The sequence below is a fragment of the Ochotona curzoniae genome, unplaced genomic scaffold (genome assembly GCF_017591425.1).
Source record: "Ochotona curzoniae isolate NIBS_2020 unplaced genomic scaffold, NIBS_Ocur_1.0 scaffold_2453, whole genome shotgun sequence".
NCBI lineage: Eukaryota > Metazoa > Chordata > Mammalia > Lagomorpha > Ochotonidae > Ochotona > Ochotona curzoniae.
This window is the reverse complement of record NW_024467094.1, coordinates 8,364,107-8,387,517: the sequence shown is the minus strand read 5'-3', so window position 1 is coordinate 8,387,517 and position 23,411 is coordinate 8,364,107. Positions and strand designations below refer to the sequence as shown.

General features: G+C 58.7%; 5 protein-coding genes across 10 annotated transcripts; 2 read left to right on the top strand and 3 right to left on the bottom strand.

Annotated features, from left to right (window-relative positions):
- Window positions 1-718: 718 nt before the first annotated feature.
- ENO3 (enolase 3) lies at window positions 719-6,250 on the bottom strand. Of its 3 annotated transcripts, none has more exons than XM_041001255.1 (12): window positions 6,017-6,250; window positions 4,701-4,787; window positions 4,396-4,491; window positions 4,209-4,267; window positions 3,976-4,045; window positions 3,528-3,661; window positions 2,266-2,488; window positions 1,975-2,172; window positions 1,589-1,790; window positions 1,112-1,220; window positions 957-1,015; window positions 719-869 (listed from the first exon to the last, which is right to left on the bottom strand). In XM_041001255.1, exons 1-12 carry the CDS (start codon window positions 6,030-6,032, stop codon window positions 800-802), a joined length of 1,323 nt encoding a protein of 440 aa, XP_040857189.1. In that variant the 5' UTR covers window positions 6,033-6,250; the 3' UTR covers window positions 719-799. The 3 variants fall into 3 exon arrangements, with proteins under 3 accessions (XP_040857189.1, XP_040857190.1, XP_040857191.1); XM_041001256.1 differs by lacking the exon at window positions 6,017-6,250 and adding an exon at window positions 5,409-5,466; XM_041001257.1 differs by lacking the exons at window positions 3,976-4,045; window positions 4,209-4,267; window positions 6,017-6,250 and adding an exon at window positions 5,409-5,466.
- A 1,527-nt stretch (window positions 6,251-7,777) lies between these two features.
- PFN1 (profilin 1) lies at window positions 7,778-10,498 on the top strand. The gene is made up of 3 exons (XM_041001853.1): window positions 7,778-8,051; window positions 9,457-9,649; window positions 10,148-10,498. The coding sequence occupies exons 1-3, from the start codon at window positions 7,920-7,922 to the stop codon at window positions 10,243-10,245; spliced, it is 423 nt and encodes a 140-aa protein (XP_040857787.1). The 5' UTR covers window positions 7,778-7,919; the 3' UTR covers window positions 10,246-10,498.
- A 353-nt stretch (window positions 10,499-10,851) lies between these two features.
- Window positions 10,852-14,547, bottom strand: RNF167 (ring finger protein 167). Its single transcript, XM_041001848.1, has 10 exons — window positions 14,412-14,547; window positions 13,834-14,278; window positions 13,663-13,743; window positions 12,933-13,058; window positions 12,733-12,820; window positions 12,515-12,605; window positions 12,296-12,401; window positions 12,073-12,166; window positions 11,415-11,495; window positions 10,852-11,331 (listed from the first exon to the last, which is right to left on the bottom strand). Exons 2-10 carry the CDS (start codon window positions 13,915-13,917, stop codon window positions 11,036-11,038), a joined length of 1,047 nt encoding a protein of 348 aa, XP_040857782.1. The 5' UTR covers window positions 13,918-14,278; window positions 14,412-14,547; the 3' UTR covers window positions 10,852-11,035.
- Window positions 11,646-17,880, top strand: SLC25A11 (solute carrier family 25 member 11). 4 transcript variants are annotated; one of them, XM_041001851.1, is made up of 9 exons: window positions 11,646-12,030; window positions 12,107-12,250; window positions 15,507-15,659; window positions 15,750-15,956; window positions 16,407-16,497; window positions 16,592-16,682; window positions 16,780-16,879; window positions 16,971-17,022; window positions 17,145-17,880. In XM_041001851.1, the coding sequence occupies exons 3-9, from the start codon at window positions 15,508-15,510 to the stop codon at window positions 17,298-17,300; spliced, it is 849 nt and encodes a 282-aa protein (XP_040857785.1). In that variant the 5' UTR covers window positions 11,646-12,030; window positions 12,107-12,250; window position 15,507; the 3' UTR covers window positions 17,301-17,880. The 4 variants fall into 4 exon arrangements, with proteins under 4 accessions (XP_040857785.1, XP_040857784.1, XP_040857783.1 ...); XM_041001850.1 differs by lacking the exons at window positions 11,646-12,030; window positions 12,107-12,250 and adding an exon at window positions 14,667-14,915; XM_041001849.1 differs by lacking the exons at window positions 11,646-12,030; window positions 12,107-12,250 and adding an exon at window positions 14,667-14,948.
- A 1,698-nt stretch (window positions 17,881-19,578) lies between these two features.
- GP1BA (glycoprotein Ib platelet subunit alpha) lies at window positions 19,579-22,377 on the bottom strand. The gene is made up of 2 exons (XM_041001252.1): window positions 22,316-22,377; window positions 19,579-22,064 (listed from the first exon to the last, which is right to left on the bottom strand). Exon 2 carries the CDS (start codon window positions 22,056-22,058, stop codon window positions 20,046-20,048), a length of 2,013 nt encoding a protein of 670 aa, XP_040857186.1. The 5' UTR covers window positions 22,059-22,064; window positions 22,316-22,377; the 3' UTR covers window positions 19,579-20,045.
- Between the last annotated feature and the right edge of the window lie 1,034 nt (window positions 22,378-23,411).

Below are 23,411 nucleotides of genomic sequence, written 5' to 3'. Positions count from 1 at the left end.
CAGAGATCCAGGTCCTTGAACCACCACCTGCTGGCTCCCAGAGTGCACATCAGCAGGAAGCTGGACTTGGGAGTGAAGCCAGGGCATTCCGATACGGGATGGGGGCATCCCAGGCAGCGGCTTAGTGCTGGGTGAAATGGCTGCCCCAGATAGGTATTTTAAGAGCCGTTGCTAGAGCCAAATGACTTGGCTTTGGATCCTGGCTCTGCCAGTTGCTAACTCTGCTACCCTGAGTGACATTTTTTCACCTTTTATGCCTTAGTTGCCTTGCCTGCTAAATGAGGATCGTGGCAACTGTCTGCCAGAACTAGCTTGCACAGCTCTCAGACACTGAGAGCAGCTCCAGACCCTGGGGAGCTCCGTGTAAGAGGTGGCTGCCCTCTTCAGCACTCGCTGGGCACTCCCTGCACACATGTGCCCAGCTTCCCCCCTAGTGGCAATGGACCCATTGTTCCTCCCCTAGCTGGTGCCTTGTTCTGTTAGCACCCCTTCAGCCTCACTGCACATGTGGCACCTGCTTCCTCCAGTCTCCTTCCAAACCTGAACTTCCTCTGCTGTAGAGACACAGAACTTCCGCTCTGAGTGAGCGCTTCACTTCCTCCTCAGCCCAGCAGGGTCCAGGGGTGCTATCTGTCCTTCCCACTCCTGCCTTCTGTGTTCCCCAGCCCAGAGGCCAGCATCTCCTCCCTCCCTCCCACAAAGGAGCACACCGCTGTCGTGGTTGGCACCAGTGTTTATTTCAGGGAGAGAAGCTTGAAGGCCAGCATCTGTCCAGCGGAGTACCGGAGACTCCCACTTCTCACTTGGCCTTCGGGTTACGGAACTTCCGTCCAGCAAAAACGGCCTTGTCCCCGAGCGCTTCCTCGATCCTGGAATGTGGAAAGAGTTAGAGCTGTTGCCTTCCAACCTGGTAGCTCTCAGCTCCTCAGTGCCCAGGCGTCCCCGCCCCACTGTACCTCATGAGTTGGTTGTACTTGGCCAGACGCTCTGAGCGGCATGGGGCACCAGTCTTGATCTAAGAAGAAGAGATTTGGAGGGTTGGAGCTGGCCCCAGGGGCAGCCTGGATAAGACTCTCCAGCTGGTTCCTTGGGATAGGGAAGCTATGGGTACCTGTCCTGTGCAGAGCCCAACCACCAGGTCGGCGATGAAGGTGTCTTCTGTCTCCCCGGAGCGGTGGCTTACCATCACCCCCCAGCCATTAGATTGAGCCAGTTTGCAGCTGGGGAGATAGGATATTTGATGACATCTTGTAGGACCCCCTTAGTGGGAATGCCAAGAACTGGGTGGAGCTTTAACTTTCTCTTTCAGGTAGTGGGCACTTTTCAGGGCAGGCAGTGCCTAAGCTCTTTGGGAAGTGGGAGGAAAGTTTCTGATCCTAAATTTGGGCCTCTGAAGTGCTGTGGGCAGAGCAGAGGCTCTGGTTGGCCTGGCGGGGCTTTTGTGGCCGCGCTCTTGGAGCCAGGCCCAGGGGCTAGTCAAGGCAGTGTTCCAGATGTGGGCAATCAGGTGCCAGGGCAAGGTAGAGCTGGAGTCAGTGGGCCAGCCTGGCTGGGGCAGGGGGAGGCACGGGAGCCCAGCAGCACTCACGCCTGGATGGACTCGGTCACCGAGCCAATCTGGTTGACCTTGAGCAGCAGGCAGTTGCAGGCCTTCTTCTCCACAGCCTGGGCAATCCTCTTGGGGTTGGTGACTGTGAGGTCATCCCCCACAATCTGGATGTCCACCCCCGAAAGGAACGAGGTCCAGGTGGCCCAGTCGTCCTGGTCAAAGGGGTCCTCGATGGAGACCACTGGTTGGAGTTGAGAGCAGAACCAGGGTGAGAGGTCAGAATGGGCTCATGGGAAGGGCAGGGTGAAGTCAGAAGAGGTTGGGCTGGGCAAGGAGCTTAATTAGCTGGCAAAGCAGGACATGGAATTGATGTGTCTGGCCCAGCAGCGGGGAGGCAGGAAGGCTGCAACACTGGGGAGTCTCACCAGGGTAGTTCTTGATGAAGCTCTTATACAGCTCCCCCAGCTTCTCCCCAGTGATGTGCCGGGCAGGATCGTCCGGTGACTTGAAGTCAAGATCGTACTTGCCATTGCGATAGAACTCAGAGGCTGCCACATCCATGCCGATCACCACCTTGTCTGGGTAGCCGGCAGCCTGGATGGCCGTCTTCAGCAGCTCCAGGGCTGCAGGAGTGAGAGGACCCGAGAGCTCCATGCTCTCTGCAGCCTCCTCACAATGGGGACCCAGGGCGCTATCCCCAGGGACTCAGCACTGACCCTCATTGTTCTCCAGGATGTTGGGTGCGAAGCCGCCCTCGTCTCCCACGTTAGTGGCATCCTTCCCATACTTGGCCTTGATGACCCCCTTGAGATGGTGGTAGACCTCGGCCCCGATGCGCATGGCTTCCTTGAAGGAGCTGGCGCCCACGGGCAGGATCATGAACTCCTGCATGGCCAGCTTGTTGCCAGCGTGGGAGCCCCCGTTGATGACATTGAAGGCCTGGAGGAGGAGAGGTGTGGATGGGAGAGGGCACCCCAGGCTGGGCCCAGGGCTGTCCTGCCTTGCCCTGAGGGGCTGCTCCTCAGAGGCCTCTTTCCTCATTTCCAGAAAATAATAATAATAATAATAATAACCTTCCTGCAGGATCTTTTTGCTGAAAATGAGCACAAAAAAGGCAAAAATGTTTTTTAAAATTATAAAATAATGAAAATTAATGAAACAGAACACGAAGTTCTTAGCTTGTGTCTGGTGATGGCCAACACTCTTGGCTCCAGGCAGTTATTACCTCCCCTGTTACCGCGAGGAGGCAGTGAGAGGTTAAACTACCTGCCTGAGATCACACACTCAACAGGCAGAGCCAGGATCAAACCCCAGACTGTCTCAGGCATCTGCTGCTGTGATACAGTCTTCCTAGAACAATACATGGTAACATTACTAAGGCCAGAGTTCAAAAGGTTCCCATTAAAAGGAGTTTAACAAGGACTCAAGAAGATACAGGGGCAGGTGTGGATTCAAGTCCCAGCTGCTCCACTTCCCATCCAGCTGCCGCTTCTGCTAGTGAGAAAGCACAAGTCCTTGGGCCCCTGACGCCCATTTGGGAAATCAGGATGGAGTTTCTGGCTCCCGGTTTCCATCTGGGCCCAGTGTTGGCTATTGCAGCCATTTGGAGAGTGAACAAGTGGAAGGAATGTATCTCTGACGCTCTGCCTTTCACATTAAAAAAAAAAAAAGTAAAGATATATACAGAAATGCCAAGATCCATGTTATGATGAAGCTGGCACTCTAACTGGGGGGACGGGGATGGCGTACAGGGTGGAATGAGGTTAAGAGTTAGTGAGGCTCAGATTGGAATGTGAAGGAACGGGTTACATGGCAAGGGAAGGAAGCAGCTAGAGGCTTAAGGAGAGTCTGGATTGTGGGAAAGAGGGAGGGTGGAGCATAGCCAGAGATTCAGTTTCAGGAAACTGCTTCTTTGGAGCTGGGTCTGAAAGGTGGATTTTCCCGGGGCTCTGGCTGGGAGAGGTGGCTCTGCACTCACAGGCACTGGGAGCACCAGGTCGGGGTTCCCGGCGAGGTCTGCGATATGTCGGTAGAGGGGGACTCCCTTCTCAGCCGCTCCGGCCTTACACACGGCCAAGGACACGCCCAGGATGGCATTGGCCCCAAACTTGGCTGCAAAGAGGCAAGTGGGAAGGGAGGGTGAGTGCCCCTCTGGCAGGGATTGGGATGATCTCTGGAACATTCCCTCTAGCCACCCCAGGAAGGGTCCAGAACACTAGGGTGATCCAGGAGACCACGTTCACTGCACATGTGCGTCCCACAGGGGCAAACCTGGTGGAGTGCAGGCCTCAGGAAATGCCTGTGGGTTGAGTAGAAACCCACCTAGCTGCGGTATATTCCCCCAAAGTGGGATATGGAAGTTAACATTTGCCAGGCCCCAGCCAGTGACATGGGGGACCTTCTGGGGCTCCCGCCCTGCAACTCACATTTGTTCTCAGTCCCATCCAGCTCAATCATAAACTTGTCCACTTTTTCTTGATCCACAACGCTTAGTTTCTGGAAGGACAGATTTGTAGAGGGGAGGGCAGAGGAGTGTCAGATGTCTCAGGAGTCGGGGCACATGTGTGAAGACAGGTGCATGGAATATTTGGGGGGCTGGAAGGGCTGGCCAGATGAAGCGGCAGGTGTGTGCGGCAGGGGAGCAGGCTCCTATACTTGCCTTTTCCAGCAAAGCAGGGCCTAGGGTCTTATTGATGTGTTCCACAGCCTTGAGGACCCCTAGAAAAGCCAGAGAGAGGGTTCCCATTCCCAGGTCAATCAGGAACCTAGCTCCTCCAAAGTGGGGGTGCCCAGCCTCTACCCCCGTCCTGAACCCCAAGCCTGCTGCTGTGCTGAGTTGCCCTCACCTTTGCCCAGGTAGCGGGATTTGTCTCCATCTCTCAGTTCCAGGGCTTCATAGATCCCTGTGGAAGCTCCACTGGGCACAGCTGCTCGGAATCGGCCTAGGAGCCAGGAATCACAGCCACATCAGAGTCCCACCCACCAGCAAAGTGCTGCGGGCTCAGCTCTGAGCCCAAGAACTTGAGGCTTCTCCCAACTCCCCAGTCAGGCTGGAAGAAGCCTGGGGGCAGAAGAGGATAGGGCCCAGGAGTAGAAGCTGGCATTGGGGTTCTTGTGAGCCCCCTCCCAGACAACAGTGGGCCTGGATTACCCTTGGCTGTGTGCAGGTCCACCTCCACCGTGGGGTTGCCCCTGGAGTCCAGGATTTCCCGGGCGAAGATTTTCTGCATGGCCATGGCTGCGAGGCGCGTGGTGTGAGCGTGGACGGTCGATGTCTCAAGGAACCAGAAATCCCTTGCCCTTTAAGAGTCTTCCCCACCCCAAGCAGGCAGGTGCTGCAGCTAAAAATACCCCCTCAAAAAGGTCACTGACCAAAGAGACAGGCGCAGCCCCCTCCCCCATCCTGGGCAGCTCCTATTCCACCCTGGGGTTGACACCAGGCCCCTCACCTCTTCAGCATCTTGGATTCCATCACAGCAGTCCACCCGCCCCGCCTTCCCCCGCAAGCTACCCTGGTGCCTTCCTCTACCTTCTCAGCCTGCCAGTCAGTTCCCTACTGCTTCTGAGCCCCCAGTACTTGATTTTCATCTTGGTCCCAAACTTTTGTGGGCTTCAATCTCCATCTCAGGCAGCTCTAACTGGCCTTAGACACCCCTCCCCACTCCTCACAGCCTCTTTTCCTTGGATGACCCAGTACTCCAGCCCTGCCAATCTTTCTCAAGCAAACCCAGTTCTCAAAGGAGAAAAAAATGCTGAAATCCCCGCCCGGTACCACACACACACAAACACACACACACACACACACACACCCGACTTTCTCCAAACTAGCACCACCCTTTGGGGCTGGGAGTCACCAGACCTGGGATGTCTCTGCTGGAGTTTGGAAGGAGCTCGTAGTCTAGGTGGCAGCTGGGACAGTGTCAGCTCACCCCTCTCAGGCTGGGCATTTATCCCCGAGAGCCACCCTGTCCCCAGCGAGCCCCGCCTCTCCATCCTCCCCCTTCCACACCAAGCTGGCCGCCAAGTGCCCACTATAACCTAAAGCAGAAGCCTTTTGGCCCAGGACACCTGTCTCCCCGCTCCTCCAGGACAACGATAAACACACCCCCTCTCTCTTTGCCCCCCCAATAAAAACTCTCTACTTTTAATTCCACTGGTCAGAAAGAGCAGGGGAGGGGCTTCCCATGGGGGGGGGTCTCTCTCTCCTCTCTGGGGATCACGCTCCGCTCCTTTTCTGCAAAGGTTAAAGAGGAACTAGTGCCCTTTGGGAAATGCCAGGGGAAACCTGAGCCCTGGCCCGGCTGAGGAGGGGGCCTGTGAGAGGGGCTGCGGGATTGACACCCACACGTGTTCGGCTCGCCGGGCTGCAGGCAGGGAGCAGGGAATCTGCGCGGGCTGTTGGGGTCTCACACTGAAGCCCCCACTCCACCTCCACCCCTCCGTACCCAGGAGGCGAGAGGGTCTCACCTCTCAGGAGCCTCATCAGGGCCACTCGCGGCGCCAGCCCATCCTTCCCTCTCCCGGCCAGCTAGGGCGTAAGGGGAGGGGACTCGGAACGAATTTGGAAGGGCTGGCGCGGCGCCGACCTTGCAGGACTGCGGGGCAGGTTCGGAACGTCGCCCCGTGCAGGTCGGGGGAGTCAGGGGTGAACACACGAATGGAGGGGAGGGAGCGGATGGCCTTTGTGAACATCCCGACGCCCGGCGGCTCGCAGCCCGGGAGGGAGCTGGGTCTCCGCACTCGCTAACCCCGCCTCGTCGGGCCGGCTGCAGCCGCGCCCCCGAGCTGGAGTCCTTCCCGCCGGCGCCGCGCGGCCCGCGCCCGGTGACTCACCCCGGCCGCCGCCGGAGCGCGAACCCTCCACCCCAAGCCCCTCCCCACCCCCTTATCTCAGGCCGCTCCCGCAGGGATTATTCCTCCCGGGGTGGGGGGTGCGGCAGGTCAGAGGTCAGGGGATGGCGGGCGGGGAGCGCCGCCACGTGCCCCAGGGCGGCCCCGCCCGCGACTCCGCCACGCGGCTCTCGAGGAACGCGCGCGGGCTGGGGGGCCCGCCGGCCTCGGCAGGGTGGGGGCGCCGGGAGACCCCCGGCCCAGGTCCGCCCGGGACGGCCTGGGAGGAGCCTGCCCGTTCCCGCGCTGGGGGCCGCGGCCTGACCCCGGCGCCCCTCCCCCGGACGGGCCGGAAGCGGCCCAGCCCTGGGCGGCGGCGAGGGTCCGGGCCGGCCACTCGGTTCGCGCTGGGCGGAGGGCTGGCCATCCGCACCCAACTTTTACTGAGAACACAAGGAAAAACCCCAATGGGCCCCACAGAGAAGGGACTTTCTTGAAAAAAAAAAAAATTTTTTTTTTAAAGTTGTCGGTCTTGGAACTTCTGTATTCTTCCGCCCTGGGGTGGGGGTGGGAAGTAGTCCCGCCCGTCGGGCCGCGGCGCTTGGTGACCTCGGCGGACACGGGACAAGGGGCACGACGAGTGACCGTAGCTGCTGGCCAGGGGACGGGCGGGACTGGTACGTGAGGGCGAGGCGTGGGTGGCCGCAGCAGCCAAGGGATGCGCTGGAACGGGTTCGCCCTGTGCGAGCCGTGTCCCCTCGGATCTTTGACAGGGGAAGGGGGCGCGGAGGGACGATGTCAAGTCCCTCCTCGCTCTTCCCAGGCATCCTACGAGGGTCCACGCCGCCCGCCGCCGGCCCAACCGCCCCACGCGCTCCCGGCCCCGCGCAGGCGCGCGCCGCCGCCCGCTGCCCGCAGGCGGAGGTGGGGGAGGGAGGAGCCGTTCCGTTTAACCCCGGCTTCCCCGTCTGCGCTTCCACGGGCCAACTCTTCCTCTCCATCCCCGCCGGCCCCCTTCCTTTGAGCGGCCCGCTCCCTCGCCCCGTTACCCACGTCTGCCTATTAAAGGCAAACTTGAAGCGCCGAGAGCTCCCTAACCTGAACCTCTTCCCCAGTCACTACCGGACGCCGCGCGCGCGCGCACACACACACACCCATCATTTTACATAGCTTTCCATCGAACTCTGCACATTTTGCAATAAGGGGGAGGGATTTTAAGAAGGGGGAAAAAAAAAAACTGCATTTGCACAAACTTCTGTGTCTGGGCAGGCGTGTGTGGTGGTGGGGGGCGGGCAGGGAGGGATTGGGGAGCAGGCCCCGCCCCTACCGCCCTTTGCAAATAAAAATCTAGGGGTGGGGGGGAGGAGCAGGAAGTGGCGGTGCGAGGAGGGCTGCTGCACTGCTCCAGAGCCGCGGTCCGGACGGCAGCGCGTGCCCCGAGCTCTCCGCCGACCGCCCGCCCGCCCGCCAGCCCGCGGCCCCCCAGCAGCAGCCGCCGCGCAGCCCTCGCAGCCCCGTCCCCTCCAGGAGCAGCAGCGCCATGGCCGGGTGGAACGCCTACATCGACAACCTCATGGCGGATGGGACCTGTCAGGACGCGGCCATCGTCGGCTACAAGGACTCGCCCTCGGTCTGGGCCGCCGTGCCGGGCAAAACCTTCGTCAACATCACGGTACTGGAGAGGCCCGGAGCGGGAAGGCCGGGCTTGGGGGAGGGTCTTAGGGGAAGGCCTCCGGGAGAAGCGGGGTGCGAATGGCGGCGGCTGCACGTGAGCTGGGAGGTGTTGGGGGGTCCCCGCTTCGTGGACCCCCTCGCTAAGGCTCCCCCAGCCCGGGCGGGCAGGCGGCCACCATTGCGCCCGCCGCCCCGCTTGCCGCGACGGGGCGTTACATCCGGGGCACGGGCCGGGGAGGGGCGCGCCCCGCCGCCCGGTGCGCGGCCCACTTCCGCCTCCCCCAGGGCGGGGCGGGCACGCGCTGCCATTGCGCCCGGGATTGTGCCTGAGGAGGGACTCTGGGGTGGGGGGACGCCTCCTTCCCCAAGCTCCCCCTTCCGGCCGCCCTCTCGCGCCCCTCCACCATTGTTCGTGCGGGAGGGCGGCCCGGGCGCGTGGTCTCGGGCCCCTGCCCGCCCTCCAGGGGCTCCCTGTCCCTCCCGACTCCGTTAGAGAGGGCGCGGCCGCCTCCCCGCCCCCCGGAGCCCCCCAAGTCGGCCCGGCCAGCCCCACATTCCTGGGAGGCCAATCCCGGAAGTTCCCCCTCGCCCGCCCTTCCCGCCATCCGGGCCTGACCCGGAGCGAGGGAACTTTGGGAGAACTTGGAGAAGAGAGAGTGGTTGAGGGCAGGAAAGAGAGGGATGGATGGTCAGTGCGGCCGTGTCCACACCGCCGCCTCCCCTGGCCACACTGCCCGGAAGTGGGGAGGGGGAGCGGAAGTTCAGAAGAGGGGGGAAGGGGATTTCCGGGCGGGAGGGGACCGGATATGGAGTTTGGGGTGTAAGGGGGATGGGGAGCGAGGTACCCCGAGAGGGGGTCCCGTTAGACCCGGGAGCCGCCTGGCGGATGTGGCCCCACCCCCCTTCCAGAACTTTTCCAACTTTGCGGTGCAGAGCCCCCCGGGGCTGCTCCCCGGCCTCGGCCCGAGGTCACCCCGGCCTGGACTCCGGGCGACCTGGAGACCCTGGCGTCCGGGCCCCCGAGTGCGCCCGCAGAACCTTTGACCAAATAAGGGCAAAGTTGCCTCTGCGGCCTCGCCTGCCCCCTCCCTTCCCCTGCCGGCTTCTGCTTTTCCTGGAGGAGCGGTCTGAGCATCCACGGACGCCGGCTCCTCCACTCCCAGACTCCCAGCCCTTTATTTTTTTGTAATTCCTGAGTTTTGCTCTCCCAGATCTCACCCCTTCCTCCTGGCCTCCCCATTTCTAGGGCTGAAGGTCCTCTTCGCCCTAGCTTTCTCCCAATGCAGGCTGTGGTGGGAGCAGGCTAACTTACAGCATATGACTCCCCCCGCCCCATGCCGGAAGTCGCAAGCAGGTGGCACCCTTGGTGCACAACTTGATGGGGGCTTGGTGTCTTTTTGCAGCCAGCTGAGGTTGGTGTCCTGGTTGGCCAAGACCGGTCAAGCTTCTTTGTGAATGGGCTGACACTTGGGGGCCAGAAGTGCTCGGTGATTCGGGACTCGCTGCTACAGGATGGGGAGTTCACCATGGATCTTCGCACCAAGAGTGGCAGCGGAGCGCCCACCTTCAATGTCACTGTCACCATGACTGCCAAGAGTGAGTTGGAGCTTTGTTCCCCTTTGGGGCTTAGTGTTGGTTCTCCAGCCTGAAAGGGGTCAGTGTGCAATCACGCTGCAACTTCCACCAGTTCTGGTGCAGTTTGAACTGCAGTACCTCTTCAAGTTCCTTCCTCTCTGGATCCTCACATTAGAAATACATTTGGGAACTGACTGAATTGTCTCCCGTCAGCACCCGGATCTCCTCTTTGGAGCTCTTTTTGTTAGAAGCTTATATAGTGAGCGGCTGGCTGTGGATGAGCCAGCCGTTGCTAGGCCCAGCCTTTGACCCCTAGGTTTGGGTCTGTTGGTCTGCAGCATTTAGCTCCTCTCCCCCCTTTTGAAAAGCCCCATTGTTTCAGGGTGACTGACAGGCTGCCTGTGGGGGGGTTGGGAGGGTGAGGTTGGGTTACAGCCTCCGGGGCTGGACAGCTGCCGAACAGCTGGCAGGGGGTGGGAGGGGACACCTGGGTGCTAGCCTGCTTTCTCTCTTCTCCAGCGCTAGTCCTACTGATGGGCAAAGAAGGTGTCCATGGCGGTTTGATCAACAAGAAATGTTATGAAATGGCCTCCCACCTGCGGCGTTCCCAGTACTGACCTCGTCTGCCCCTTCCCCCCACCACGGCCCACAGCTTTTGCACCCCTCCTTCCCACATACACACAAACACCATTTTTATTTTTTCGGCCATTATCCCACACCCTTATTGCTGCCAAAACCACATGGGTTGGGGGCTGGGGCTGGATGGACAGATACCTCCCCCTACCCATACCCCTCCTGTGTGTGATTGGAGAACATTTTTTTGTTTTTTGGGTTTTTTTTTTTTTTCTGAATAAAAAAAGATTCTACTAACAAGGTGCCGTGTGGTTTGAGTGGGTATCAGGATGAGGGAACAGACTGTCTTGCTTTATCCTGAGCAGAGGATGAGGCACCAGAAGCTGGGGGCAAAGAACCTACTGGCCTAGCCCTCCCACAGACCTTCCAGCGCCCTAGTGGAATTAGTGCTTGACAGAATAGTGTCATTGGACTAGAGAATGGGTCCAAGCCTGCGGCTAAGGCAGGGCTGGTTGAGTCACCCTCATGAGTGGGTGGGGCTTCCCTCTGAGTCACACAAATGCCTGTGGGGCTGTCCCTCTGAGTCCAGGTTATCTTCTCCAGGATCCCTGTCCCTTTCAACTCACCCAGGTACAGTGATGGAACTTTAGTCCACAAAAACAATTTTATTAACCCAACAGTGAAGATGCAGTCCTTTTGACCCCACCCTCCAAAGGTTGAGGCTGGGTGCAGGAGTGACATGGAATGCAAGTGTTCCCATCCCTCAGTTTAGGAGAGCAGAGGGAGGAAGAGGGCCTGTGCAAATAGGTCACCAGAGGTGTGAAGAGGGGAACATTACACCAAGATAGCGGAGGAAGGAGATGGTGGAGTGTCTGTTGAGGGCCCAGGGAAGATGGGGGTGGCTGGAGCTAGGGACCCAAAGGAAGTGGGGAGTGTTGGGCTGGAGCCCAGGAGTGGGGTGCGCTCTGAGGCAGGATGATCGCGAGGCTCCCCTTCCTCCTCACCCTCCTCTGGCCCCCGAGTTTCTTCCTCCTCATCATCACCAGGACCCCGGTGGACAGGCTGCTTGCAGATGGGGCACGTCTTCCGGGTCTGGGTGAGCCACGGGTCCACACAGCGGCTGTGATAGGCTGCAGAGAGGCAGGAGGTGGAACAGCTGGTGCCTGACTGAGCACTGGGCACCTGGTTTGGATGCAGGCAGTGCCAGCCTTACCGTGAGCACAGGGGAGGACCCGCAGCTTGTCCCCATCCTCATATTCATCCAGACAGATAGCACAAACGTCATACTGGTCCCCTGGAGAGAAAATAAGCCCAGTGACACACCTCAGGATGAGGGCTGGGGTAGAGCAGAGTCCTGCAAAAACCTATTTCTCCTGTTTCTACCTATGTAAGAGCTGGCTGGGTGAAGCTAGTTGAGGGGGGGGGGGTGTTAGCTCAAGCAGACCAGCAGAGGTAAGGAAGTGGGTTTTGGGGGAGGTGTAGGGTGGAGAGACAGGAGGAGGAGCGGAAATGGGGCAGGCCTCCTGTTATCGCCTTATATGGGCACTGGCAGCTACAGGGCCAGGAGACCCAGCCTCTCCTCCCTTTACCTGTTCCTCCTCTCCACTCCCATTTTTCTGCCCTCTCCGCTTCCTCCCTTGGAGGCAGGGTCCACCCTTCTACTTCTCCCAGCTGCCTTAACCACCTTTGCTTTCCAGCTCAACTCCATTTCTGTCTGTCCTCAAGAATCGATGGGTAATACAGGGAGCCCCTCAAGCTGATGCCTTCTCATGCTCGCTCCCTGCCCTTTAACCTCTTATTTCCTAGACTCAGACTCCTCCAAAGAGCAGGTAAGTTGTGAAAAAGGGATCCCTTTCCCCTTGACTCCTTACCCTTCTGATAATCATGTGTAGGAATCTGTTTCAGTTGCTCTTTGGTGAGTCGATTTCGCTGGAGCCGCTTCCGGTGCTGGATACAGCGAACTATCTAGGAGAAGGGAAGCAGATGGATCAGGCTCAGGGAATGAACTGGACATGTGCACAAACCATGCCTCTGTTCCCGTCTGGCTTTGTAAGTCCTGCTCTTCCCCATCTCGTTGTCCCCTTTGCTACTCACCATCACCGCTCCCATGGCCAGAACCAGCAGCCCCACAATCCCGGTGAAGGGAATGAGGTAATAGCCCAAAGGGAAGCTATTGTCTGGGACCAGAAGCACCTGGGCCCTGGGGAAAGGAAAACCAGTGTCTGAGGGGCCAGGAAGGCATGGGGACAAAGTTCAGAGGACAATGCCACTGTTCTGGGAACATGGAGGGGGTGGGGTAAGCCCCTGTCCTACCCCTTCTCGTAGACAAAGAGGGCACGCAGGTACTCGGAACTCCTTTCCCCGATGAACACGGACGGGATCCAGATCTGCTGCTGGATCTCCTCTGTAAGGGGGCTGGTGGTGAGGCGGGGGGCTCCACCTCCCACTCCCCATGCTCTCAGGGAACTCTGTCCCATCCCGCCCAGCATGCTGGCTTCTCTGGCCCGCGCCTCCAGCCCTTCCACCCTTACCGCTATTCCACACCATGTTCAGCAGTTCGTTGGAATTCACATTGTGCACTATGGCTGCACCATACCCAGCCTTCTGTGCGTTCAGGACCTAGGGGGACAAGTGGGGAGGGGGAAGCCATCACTGACCTCATCTGCCTTCATTTCCGGAACCACCTTCTTCACCCTCAGCTTCCCAGCTCCCGCTCCATATATTCAGCAACCTTGAGGTCAAAGTTGCAGTCGAATCTTCGAAGCAGTGCAATAAAGACTGACCCGTTGGCCGGGGCTGGGGGTGGTGGGGCAATGGGGCTGCAGGCATTGTCTGGGTGAGCCTCCACAAGGAACCCCTAAGGGAAAGAGGCAAATAACAATTAGGCTTCTCCCTGGACATGGGCCTCACACAGTACAGTGTCTCATCTGGAGCTGCTTCTCATTCCTGGGGTCTCAGCACCCCCACCCCAAACCCAAGAGTCTATATTCTTCCTTGGATGCGCTGACCTGTATCCCAGCTTCCATGTCCCTTTCCTAGATTAGTCGGTACCCAGATCCACAGCCCATCTGAGCTCCTGCTGCATGGCAGTCTTTGCAAGACAGAGTGCTATTAACTGTCTTATCTCATGGAACCCTCAACAGTAACTCCAAAGTAACTTTCACAGGCTGTCTTCACAGTAAACAAAGATTTGCAGTGACAACAAATATGGCCAAGGTCATGCAATCACACTAACAGGCTGGAGACCACACTGGCAAGCAGCCCCTCACCCTGCCTTTTAGCTCAGTAAGCTGGGAGGTCTAGGTTTCTCCCTCTAGATTCTGGACACCACACATGTTCATGCACTTGGTTCTTAAGCTTCACCCGGGGAGGGGCTCCTCAACCCCGGCCCAGCAGGGAGGATTTGGAGAGTTAAAAAAAAAAATTTTAAAGGATGGGGCCGGGGAGAAGAAGCAAGTCACCTGGAGTCCCTCCTGGCTCAGGGTAGCCCCAAACAGAGCTGGTAGGTCTGCAAAGTCCATGCTGGCATTGTGCTCCGAGGTCTGCGGGCAAAAAAAAAAAGTCCGGGTCCCGCTCGAGCCGCAAGCCCTCCCCTCTGCGCCGCCTCCGTCAGGCGTCCGTTCCAGACTCACCGCTCGAATGAGCCCTCGGACGGGGGCTGCTCCCCACAGCACCGTGGCCACCACCACAGGGAGCGGGAAGGCCGACGGGTGCATGGCAGCCAGAGATCGGGAAGGCCGACAGCAGGAGAGGGATGCTGCGCCCTAGGATCCCAGGGGTCCGACCACCCCCAGGCCCCCTGCCCAGCTACATGGGGGCGCCGGGGAAGGAACCCCGACTCGGGGAGCGAGAGGAGCTGGGCCAGACACACTCAATGGACCCTTTTTCCTGGATGGGGGAGGACGAAACCGGGGCAATGGACGGTAGGAGACACAGGTGACAGCAGGGGGAAAACTTCGGGGAGCGCCAGGAGGTGGGACTTCCGGCCAGGTGGGCCGTCTTCCTATCCCCCGGAAAAAGGTATCCGACAAAGGGTCACTCCCAGCATCGGACGCTCCAGACGAAGGACTTCCGGTCCTGGAAGGCCGGTTAAAGGGAAAAATTAGCGATGGCGGGAATGCCTGCAGAGACGGAGGCAGCCCGGGGGCCTCCCGAAGGGGACCTAACCATTTCCCATTTCGTGCCCGGGAACTGGACCTGCCCTGTTTACCTCTCGGCTCCCTCTGGCCGCCGCCACCGTAGCTCCAAGTCTCGCGAGAATGCTTACCACCTTCCTCCCCCACCCCCAAAAGCTGGCTTTAGATATCGCGAGAGTGCTCCTACTCCTGGCAGCCTGGACTTTGTCGATCTCGCGAGACGCCGAACCCAATGCTTCCCTACTTTCCCGCGATTGCAGTTCGGGACGAGCGGGTTCCAGATCGGCCACGCCCCTCCGCACGCGGCCCTGAAGCTCCGCCCCCAGCGACGCCAGCCTCCCGGCGGCCTTTGCGCTGTGCGCCTGCGCGGCGCTCACTCCCGGCTGGCGTGCCGGACCGGAGCAGCTGGAGGGGTGTGCACGCGCACTCGGCTTCGTGCGCGCGCGCGGTGTCACCTTGGGCGCGAGAGGGGCCACGCGCTCTCGGGACCCGGGAGCCTGGGCCCATTGAGTGGCGATGGCGGCGACGGCGAGTCCCGGGGCCGGCGGGATGGACGGCAAGCCCCGTACCTCCCCTAAGTCCGTCAAGTTCCTGTTTGGGGGCCTGGCCGGGTAAGCTCAGGCCCTGGGGGATGGGACCGGAGAAGGAGGTGTCCAGTGCATCGCTGGGTAGTCTCAGTGAGCTGAGACTGCGTGGGACAGCACGATCCCCCAGCGTGTGGGGAGGTTCTTGATGGGCTGCGACATTCTATACACTCCTTGCAAGGCTCCTGGCTGCATGCACGGTCTTGGAACGACCCACCACCCCCACACCCTCTGCCCAGCTACAAGGTCTGTTGACTTGGCTTTGCAAGGCTGCATAGAGTTCCCTTAAGTGACTCTTGGGGCTCTCCTTAGTGTTCCAAGGCGTGGGTCCTCCCATGCTCCCCTCCCTGGGTCGCATGCAGGGCTCCCTGCTTTAACCCCCACCCTTGTGGAGCTACTTGGATCAAGCTTCATGGCATGACCCCTGCTGGACAAGGGAGTTCTCAGAACCCGTTGCCTGCCAGCCCTCCTTAATCCGTAATCCATGGTAGGCCTTAGCCTCTGTAAACCCTTGCTGCCGGGCTGCGGTGGGCTTCAGTAGATCTGAGACACGTGTCCCCTAACCCTGCCTCCACCTTTCTCTAGGATGGGAGCTACCGTGTTTGTGCAACCCCTGGATCTGGTGAAGAACCGCATGCAGCTGAGTGGAGAAGGAGCCAAGACGAGAGAATACAAAACCAGCTTCCATGCCCTTACCAGCATCCTGAGGGCAGAAGGGCTAAGGGGCATTTACACCGGGTACCGAGGGCCTCCAGGCTTGGGGGAATAGCGTGTGGTTTGGAAGGCTACAGATTTGGCCCTGAGACACTGATGCCCTTTGCTCTCCAGGTTATCTGCTGGCCTGCTGCGCCAGGCCACCTACACCACGACACGTCTTGGCATCTATACCGTGCTGTTTGAGCGTCTGACCGGGGCTGACGGCACACCTCCTGGCTTTCTGCTGAAGGCCCTGATTGGCATGACTGCAGGTGCAACGGGTGCTTTTGTGGGAACCCCAGCGGAGGTGGCTCTGATCCGAATGACCGCCGACGGCCGGTGAGTTACAGCTCTGAGCACAAGATCTAGAATGAAATGATTAATTCTCCCCAACAAGCAGTTACCAAGAAGAGGGAGCGAGAGAGATTTTTCCACCTGTTGGTCACTCTCCAAATGGTTGCAACACTCAGAGCTGGGCCAGGCCAAAGCGGAAGAGTCAGGAGCTTCATGCCGGCTGGGGCTCAAGCAGCTGGGCCTTCCTCTGCTGCTTTCCCAGGCGCATTAGCAGGGAGTTGGATCAGAAGTAAAGCAGCCGGGACACTAACCAACACCCTTAAGGAAGTTGCAAGTGGTGACTTACCTCATAGTACCACCACGCTGGCCCCCAAAAGACTATGTTTTCATTCCAGTTCTAGAACAGATTAGTTCCGTGCTCAGGCTAACGTTCCTTCGCGTTTCTGGGTCCGGATGGGCCATCCTGATCGTCACCTCTCCTTGCCCTCCCAACAGGCTTCCAGCTGATCAACGCCGTGGTTACAAAAACGTGTTCAATGCCCTGATTCGAATTGCCCGGGAAGAGGGTGTCCCCACACTATGGCGGGTGAGTGAAGGGGCTTGAGGCTCGGCCTGACAGATGTGGGGTCAGGGGTCAGGGCTTCTGCCTTCCTGACTGACTGCCTGCTCCCCGTCTCCAGGGCTGTATCCCCACCATGGCACGGGCTGTCGTCGTCAATGCTGCCCAGCTCGCCTCCTACTCTCAATCAAAGCAGTTTTTGCTGGACTCGGGTAAGACCCAGAGTTGGGCCCCAAACTCCCAGCCGGGCCTGAGTCCCGTCCAAGTCAACGCTCTGCACGCCTCACCCTCCTCTCCTCTCCCCTCCAGGCTACTTCTCCGACAACATCCTGTGCCACTTCTGCGCCAGCATGATCAGTGGCCTCGTCACCACTGCCGCCTCCATGCCCGTGGACATTGTCAAGACCCGGTGAGGGCAGGCCTGGACCTGGCAAAGGGGAGTAAGATGACCCCCTTTCTGCATTTCACGGTCCTTCTCCCCTCAATTTCTTCCCTTTCAGGATCCAGAACATGCGCATGATTGACGGGAAGCCAGAATACAAAAATGGGCTGGTGAGGAAGCTGCCCTGGCTGGGGCTGGAGGGTTGGGACAGCTGGGGAGGGCTTTGGGGAAGGGGACGCAGGGCCCCAAGGTCAGGCCTGAGCCGCAGCACCCTACCCGCCTGTCTCCCTAGGATGTGCTGGTGAAGGTGGTGCGCTACGAGGGTTTCTTCAGCCTGTGGAAGGGCTTCACACCGTACTATGCCCGCCTGGGCCCCCACACGGTCCTCACCTTCATCTTCTTGGAGCAGATGAACAAGGCCTACAAGCGTCTCTTCCTCAGCGGCTGAGGAAGCCGGGAGCCGGAATCAGTGTGCCAGGGCTCCCGGTCACCAGCTACTCCGGTCACTGCGCCCTGGGGTGGACAGCGGGAGGGCCCTGGACTCAGCTGCCCCAGGCCCCTCTATTTATTGCCCCTCCACAGTGTGGTTCCCCCTCCTCCTTTCATGGTAAAGGACTTTGGTCTGTTTTGTCACCTCCTCCAGCTTGTCCTGGCCCCTGTGGCCACTCCCTCCCTGGCTGTGCTTTGGGGAGGGGCTGGCGAAGTCCTGGAGATTTCTGATCTCCTCCTGGGTGTTTGCTTCAGGGATACAGGACAGCAGAAGGTCCCTCCCGTGGGGTCCCCAGGAAGCAGGAAGAGATGGCCGACCGCAGAAGCCAACAGGATGGCCAGGGGTCCTCAGTGGGATGCCTCACTGGGGACTTAATAAATTGCATTGGTGATAACCGCATCTAGAGGGTTTTGGGGGTGTAAAAGGGGAGGAGACTAGACAAAGAAGCCAAGTCCCCCCTCGCCCCCCGCCCAGGAATCAGGAACTGGAGTTTTCAGCAGAAATTATTAAAGCAAAAGACCCTGCTGGTTTCTGCCAAGGCTGTGTAAATCATTCCTGCCCCCAGAGTTGATGGGGCTCAGGAAACAGACTTCCAGGCCCCTGGTCCAGGAGGGTGGCAGGTGCACAAGTCATCTCCCATAATCCCTGGAAAAGGCCTGGGGCCTGGTGACTACCTTTGCTGACGATGGGGAGTCTTGTAAGTATGACCCTCGTGGGCTGGGGGAGGTGTGGAGTCCTGATCCAACCCTTGGAGGAATTATTGTCTTGTCCCTTTCTTGAGGAGGTGGTGCGTGTCTCCCAGGCCCTGCTCTCAAAGGAGCCAAAAGCCTGCTGGGGCGTGCAAGGGCGTGGGAAGGTCACGCTGGAAGGAGTGCTGAGGACAAGAGGCCCAAGGGCCACATGCCAGGCAGGGACAGGCAGGCAGCAGGTGGGAACTGCTCCCTTGGCGGAGCATTGTCAACAGAGGAAGAAGTGGGGCTCAGCATCCTTCTGTCTTACTGCCTCTTTGCCTCCTCCATGTACACAGTGTCCCAGGCCACAGTCACCACTTGGAGGGACTTGAACGCCTGGACCCTGACTTTAACAAGTCCCAAGTCTAGAGGGGAAGATGACTGGGGAGCAGCTGGGAGATGGGGTATAGCGGTAACCCACAGCAGGGAAACCTGAGACACCTGTGCCAGTGGCAGTGAGGCTGTTGGGAAGGATCGGGGAGGTGGACACAGCACTCCTGGCTGGAGGAGAAGCATGGAGAAGCAGGTGACCTATGAGATGTTCATGATTACTGGAGCACAGATCAAGGCATCTGTCGCCAGAGGGGAAGCTGGGTAGGCACGTCCTTGATGGTGTATCCCAGGGAAGAATGCAGGAGCAGGGTGGGCATTTGGCCTGGGATGCCCATGGCCTGTACTGGATGCCCTGAGCTTGGGTCCTGGCTCTGCCCTGGCTTCTAGCTTCCTGCTGGCATACATGCCTAGGAGGCAGCAACTTGGAGGCATCTAAATGATGTCTTAAGTACCTGGGTCCCTGCATGGGAGGTGCATTGGGTTCTAGGTTCATGGCTTCAGCATGACCTAATGCTAGCTACTGTGGGTGTTTGTGGAGTAAACCAGAGGGTGGGGAAAAAAATTTCTGCCTTTCAGATAAAGGTGTGAATAGAAGTTTAAAAGGGAAAGAGATTATAGATTTTTAGCCTGGGGAGATATTTCCAAAGCCAGATGGGTAGGGGCACCCCATGGAACCAGACAGACAAGGCCTATATCCCATTCTGTGTGCTCCATAGCCTGCATTGGGCAGGAGAGCTGCTTGCCAAAGTGCTTAGGAAGAGCAAAATTTGGAACCAGAGGGAGGGAACTGCTCCATGTCCCTGCATCCTAATTGGAAGGCAAGAATATCCAAATAATTCACTCAAACCTACCAGGCTGGGCCCACCCTTCCTCTGCTAAGGAGAGGTGCATTTCCAAAGCTGCAGGTGCAGGCAGGCAACCACCTTCACTCTCAGTGCTGCCGGCTACAGGTAGGTAGGCAGGCCTTAGCATCACCAAACTCCAGCAAGACTTAGGGTTCCCAAGCTGGATCTGACTCTTCCAGCCAGCAGGTGGTCACCCCTGCAAGAGAGCAGTGGGCACTGGAGAGGTGCAGGCAAACCCCGGCCCTGAGTTCACTGAAGGGGCCATATGACTCAGGTAGGGGCCTGTTGGGACCTTAAGATGGCTCAGGATAGGTACCCAGCACATTGTCACGTTCAAATCATTTTTATTATACAAATGCTATCCAGTGAGGGCATTGTGTATTACGACTGGAAAATGCTAAGCAGAATAAAAGAAAACCACCCTGATTTGTAACAGCCAGAGACACTCGAGCAGTGCCCATATCTTGGTAAGGTTGCTTTCTAAATCATGCGCAGAGGCCTGTGCAAGCCGTGCTCCTTTGCTTTTACCTGAAACCTTCCCAAATGTGTTGGGGAAGAACCATTTGGCCTGGTGGCCCCTCCCAGTACAGGGGGCTTTGTCCTGTGGTCCTGCTCAATCCCTCCATCTCCCAATTCCTCCTGACATGTGGGGGCAGAGGTGACATGCCTTGAGGTGGAAAGGAGGCTGCTGGTAAATGAATATACTTAAGACTACCCCCATCCCATCCCAGCTAGACCCCAACAGGAAAGCCCTTTGGGAGGACATCTCTCAGATCCCCCCAAATTACCCATCCTCAGAGGCTGTGGCCAGCATACCTAATGCCCACCATGCCCAGCAGATCTTCTCCACGCCCCTGACTGCGGGCCGAGGGTCTCCGGCCTGCCACCAGGGGTCCCACGCGGCCATTAGGCCGCACCCACAGGAATAGGCTGGAACGGAAAGTGGGGAGTGAGCCTTGAAGGAAAAGCAGCCAAGCTCGGGGGACAGTTACTTGCCTCCCCCGTTGCAGCTCCAGGTGACTGACTTGTGTGGCCACAGCCGGCAGAGCAGCTTGGCCAGAGGCCAGGGCCTGCAGCTCCCTAGGCTGGACCCGGGTCAGCAGCAGGATGAGCAGCAGAGAAGCCAACAGGAGCCAGAGGAGACCTAAGATGTAGAAACCCAGGGAGAGGAGACAGCAGAGGTCAGAGCTGAGGAAAGGGTCGCTGCTGGAGCTCCGGAAAGTCCCTTGAGATGCCAGGTGGGCCCCTGGGGAAGCTGCAAATTCCAAGCCAGTCAGAATTGAGGCAGTCAGGGCTGTGGTGGGCTCAGGGGTGGTAGAGGCTAAGGTGGTCTGGGATATGGTGAATTCTGAGGTGGGCTTGGGGGTTGTTGGAACTGTGATGGATTCTGAGGTGTGCTCAGGGTCAGTCAGGGCTGTTGTGGCCTTGGGGGCGGTTGAGGTTGTGCTGGGCTTGGTCGGGGCTGAGGTGGTTGGGAATGTGGTGGATTCTGAGGTGGACTCCAGGGTAGTCAGGGCTGTGGTGGGCTTGGGTGTGGTAGGTGTTGTGGTGGGCTTGGGAGTGGTAGGTGTTGTGGTGGGATCAGAGGTCATGGGAGTTGTGCTGGGCTCCAGGGTTGTCAAGACCAAGATGGGTCCTGAGGTGTTCCAGGTTATGAATTTTTGGGTCCCGGCTGCAGTAGGTGCTGTAGTAGGTGCTGACACTGTAGAGAATGCGGCAGAGTCTGCTGTGTTTAGAAATGTGGTGGAACTGACCTCTCTCAACGTGGGTTCCTCGTGGGGCAGCAAGGAGGACATTTGACTTGGATCAGCAGGAGACTGTGATGTCAGGAGGCCCCAGTGGGTTGTTGTCTGGGCATCAGTGCTGATGGAGAACTTGATCACAGTTCTCGTGGCAGGCAGCGTGTCACCTACAGATTTCTTTTCTTCATAGTACTGATCATAATCCTGATCCTCCTCGTCATCAGGGCAGCCCTTCCCTGGGTAGGTGTAGACGGGTATGGTGGCCATGTTGACACAGCGCACGCTGGCCACATTGGGGGTCATGGCCTTGACATCCATCCCCTCCTTCCACAGGTAGACGTTTTGGGGATTGTCCTCCAGCCAGCGACGGAAATAGAGGATATTGCAATCACAGTACCAAGGGTTGTCGTGGAGAAAAGCGAAAGGCAGGAGGAGGTCCCCAAAGAAGCCCTTAGGGATGGTGCGCAGCCAGTTCTTTTGCAGGTAGAGCGTGTCCAGCTCCGTCAGCCCGTCCAGGAGCCCAGAGGGCAGGTCATTCAGCTTGTTCTCCGCCAGATTGAGTTTCCGCAGCTGGGTTGTGGGTGCCAGGAGGTTCAGGGGCAGAGCCTTCAGCTTGTTACCTTGCAAGTAGAGTTCCTGGAGTTGGCTCAGGCCATCCAGGGCGTCTGAAGCCAGCGACGCCAGCAAGTTGAAGGAAACGTCCAGAGAGGTGAGGGCGGGTAGCACACGCCCCAGTGAGGGCAACGTCTTGAGCTTGTTGTGGGAGAGATCCAGTGTCTGCAACAGGGGCAATATATGGTCAGTCTGCAGACTGGTCAGCTCGCTTTGGTCCAGGTGGAGCTGGACGAGGCGTTTGAAAGGCACCAGGGAGGCCATGGAGAAGGTCACCAGGGTGTTCTCACCCAGGTGGAGGCTGGTCATGTCTGCTGGCAGGCCGGGAGGCAGCGCCTTCAGCTGTAGCCGATCACAGTTCACTTCCACCTGGCTGGCCACCTTGGAGACCTCACAGGGATGATGGGGGTGCGAGGGGCTGGTCAACAGGAGCAGCAAAAACAGGAGCAGCATGGGGACCTGCGGGTGGGTGCGGGTGAGGGGTACTTGAGCGGCCACGCTCCTCCCCACCTCCCCAACCAGCCCTTGTATCATTCTTCCAGGCGCCAGCCCTACACCTGCAGTGCCCAAGATCCCTTATGGAAACTTGGCTTCCATACTTCCCAACTTCGCCACCTCCCACCCGGACTCGCCTCCGAGCCTAAGCTACCACTGCAGGTGCTCAACCGTCCCTCAGAGCCCAGTCCTCCCCGAGCCCAGCCCTGGCTTACAGGCAAGCAGAAAGACCTCCGAAGGCACAGAATGTCCTCCAGGGTGTGGCTGGGAGCTTCTGTCTTCCAGCTCCGGGGAAGGCGTGGACAGAGGCAGGAAGGTGGTGGGCAATGGGAGGAAACACCAGCCCGATAGGGGCTTCTGTGACCCTGAGAGCAGAGTTCCCCCGCCCGGACACAGGCCCTTATCACCTCCCTCCACAAATTTCCCCCAAGCCCTCCTTGGTTCTGCTCTCTGCCACTTTCCTTCCCCACAGGGGCGGCCTCTGGGGGAGGATTCCTGCCACCCTCACCCCGACCATCCTTTTTGAAGTTCTCCAGTTCCCACCCCCCAGCTCCCTCCATAGCTGCCTTCTCAGAGTTGTGTAATTTCACACCCTTTACATTTTCATTGTGGGCTGGCATGGTAGCCTAACAGCTAAAGTCCTCACCTTGAACACTCCAGGATCCCATATGGGTGTCAGTTGCCCTGCTTCCCATCCAGCTCCCTGCTTGTGGCCTGGAAAAGCAGTTGAAGACAGCCCAAAGCTTTGGGACCCTGCACCTGCATGGGAGACCCAGAATAAGTTCCGGGCTCCTGGCTTTGGATCAGCTCAGCTCCAGCCATTGCGGCCACTAAAGTAGTGAACTAGCAGACAGAAGAATTTCCTCTCTGCATATCTGAATTTCCAATAAAAATAAAAATAATCTTAAAAATTTTTTTTTCATGGCCCTGTTTCCTGCCGCCATCCCCTCACTTGTGGGCAGGAGCTATCCCTCCACTACCCGGCTGACTTGGTCCCCTGCTAAGGCACGGATGAGCCCTACTCCTCTGCACCCTGGGCCCTTCTCAGGACCTTGGAGTCCACCCCTGCACACCCATGCTTCGCCCTCCCGTGGGCTTCCCCTTCGCCCGGGGACACCTGCCTGGCTTTCTCCCACTCCCTGAACCTTTGTTCCCTGCTCTTTCAGGGCACTCATGGGCCAACCTTTGTTCTTTTTGTCCAACTGCCTACATGCAGGTGCCACAGGCATGCATGTCTCAAACTGAGCTTGTCCCCTATCTCCTAAGGGTATCTCCTCCTGTTGTCATCCAGACTGGTGAATGACATTGGCC

Bases quoted from the DNA above. Each gene is read 5' to 3' on its own strand.
- GP1BA (XM_041001252.1), bottom strand. From the start codon at position 22,058: ATGCTGCTCCTGTTTTTGCTGCTCCTGTTGACCAGCCCCTCGCACCCC.
- PFN1 (XM_041001853.1), top strand. From the start codon at position 7,920: ATGGCCGGGTGGAACGCCTACATCGACAACCTCATGGCGGATGGGACC. The intron at 8,052-9,456 runs GTACTGGAGAGG...GTCTTTTTGCAG, and splicing joins AAACCTTCGTCAACATCACG to CCAGCTGAGGTTGGTGTCCT. The intron at 9,650-10,147 runs GTGAGTTGGAGC...TCTCTTCTCCAG, and splicing joins TGTCACCATGACTGCCAAGA to CGCTAGTCCTACTGATGGGC.
- SLC25A11 (XM_041001849.1), top strand. From the start codon at position 14,854: ATGGCGGCGACGGCGAGTCCCGGGGCCGGCGGGATGGACGGCAAGCCC. The intron at 16,683-16,779 runs GTAAGACCCAGA...TCTCCCCTCCAG, and splicing joins GCAGTTTTTGCTGGACTCGG to GCTACTTCTCCGACAACATC. The intron at 17,023-17,144 runs GTGAGGAAGCTG...CTGTCTCCCTAG, and splicing joins CAGAATACAAAAATGGGCTG to GATGTGCTGGTGAAGGTGGT.
- ENO3 (XM_041001255.1), bottom strand. The intron at 4,046-4,208 runs GCAAGTATAGGA...CTGTCCTTCCAG, and splicing joins GCCCTGCTTTGCTGGAAAAG to AAACTAAGCGTTGTGGATCA. The intron at 2,173-2,265 runs GTCAGTGCTGAG...TCACTCCTGCAG, and splicing joins CATCCTGGAGAACAATGAGG to CCCTGGAGCTGCTGAAGACG.
- RNF167 (XM_041001848.1), bottom strand. From the start codon at position 13,917: ATGCACCCGTCGGCCTTCCCGCTCCCTGTGGTGGTGGCCACGGTGCTG. The intron at 12,821-12,932 runs GTTGCTGAATAT...TTGTCCCCCTAG, and splicing joins ACTGCAACTTTGACCTCAAG to GTCCTGAACGCACAGAAGGC. The intron at 12,402-12,514 runs GTAGGACAGGGG...TCCTTTCCCCAG, and splicing joins CTCTTTGTCTACGAGAAGGG to GGCCCAGGTGCTTCTGGTCC.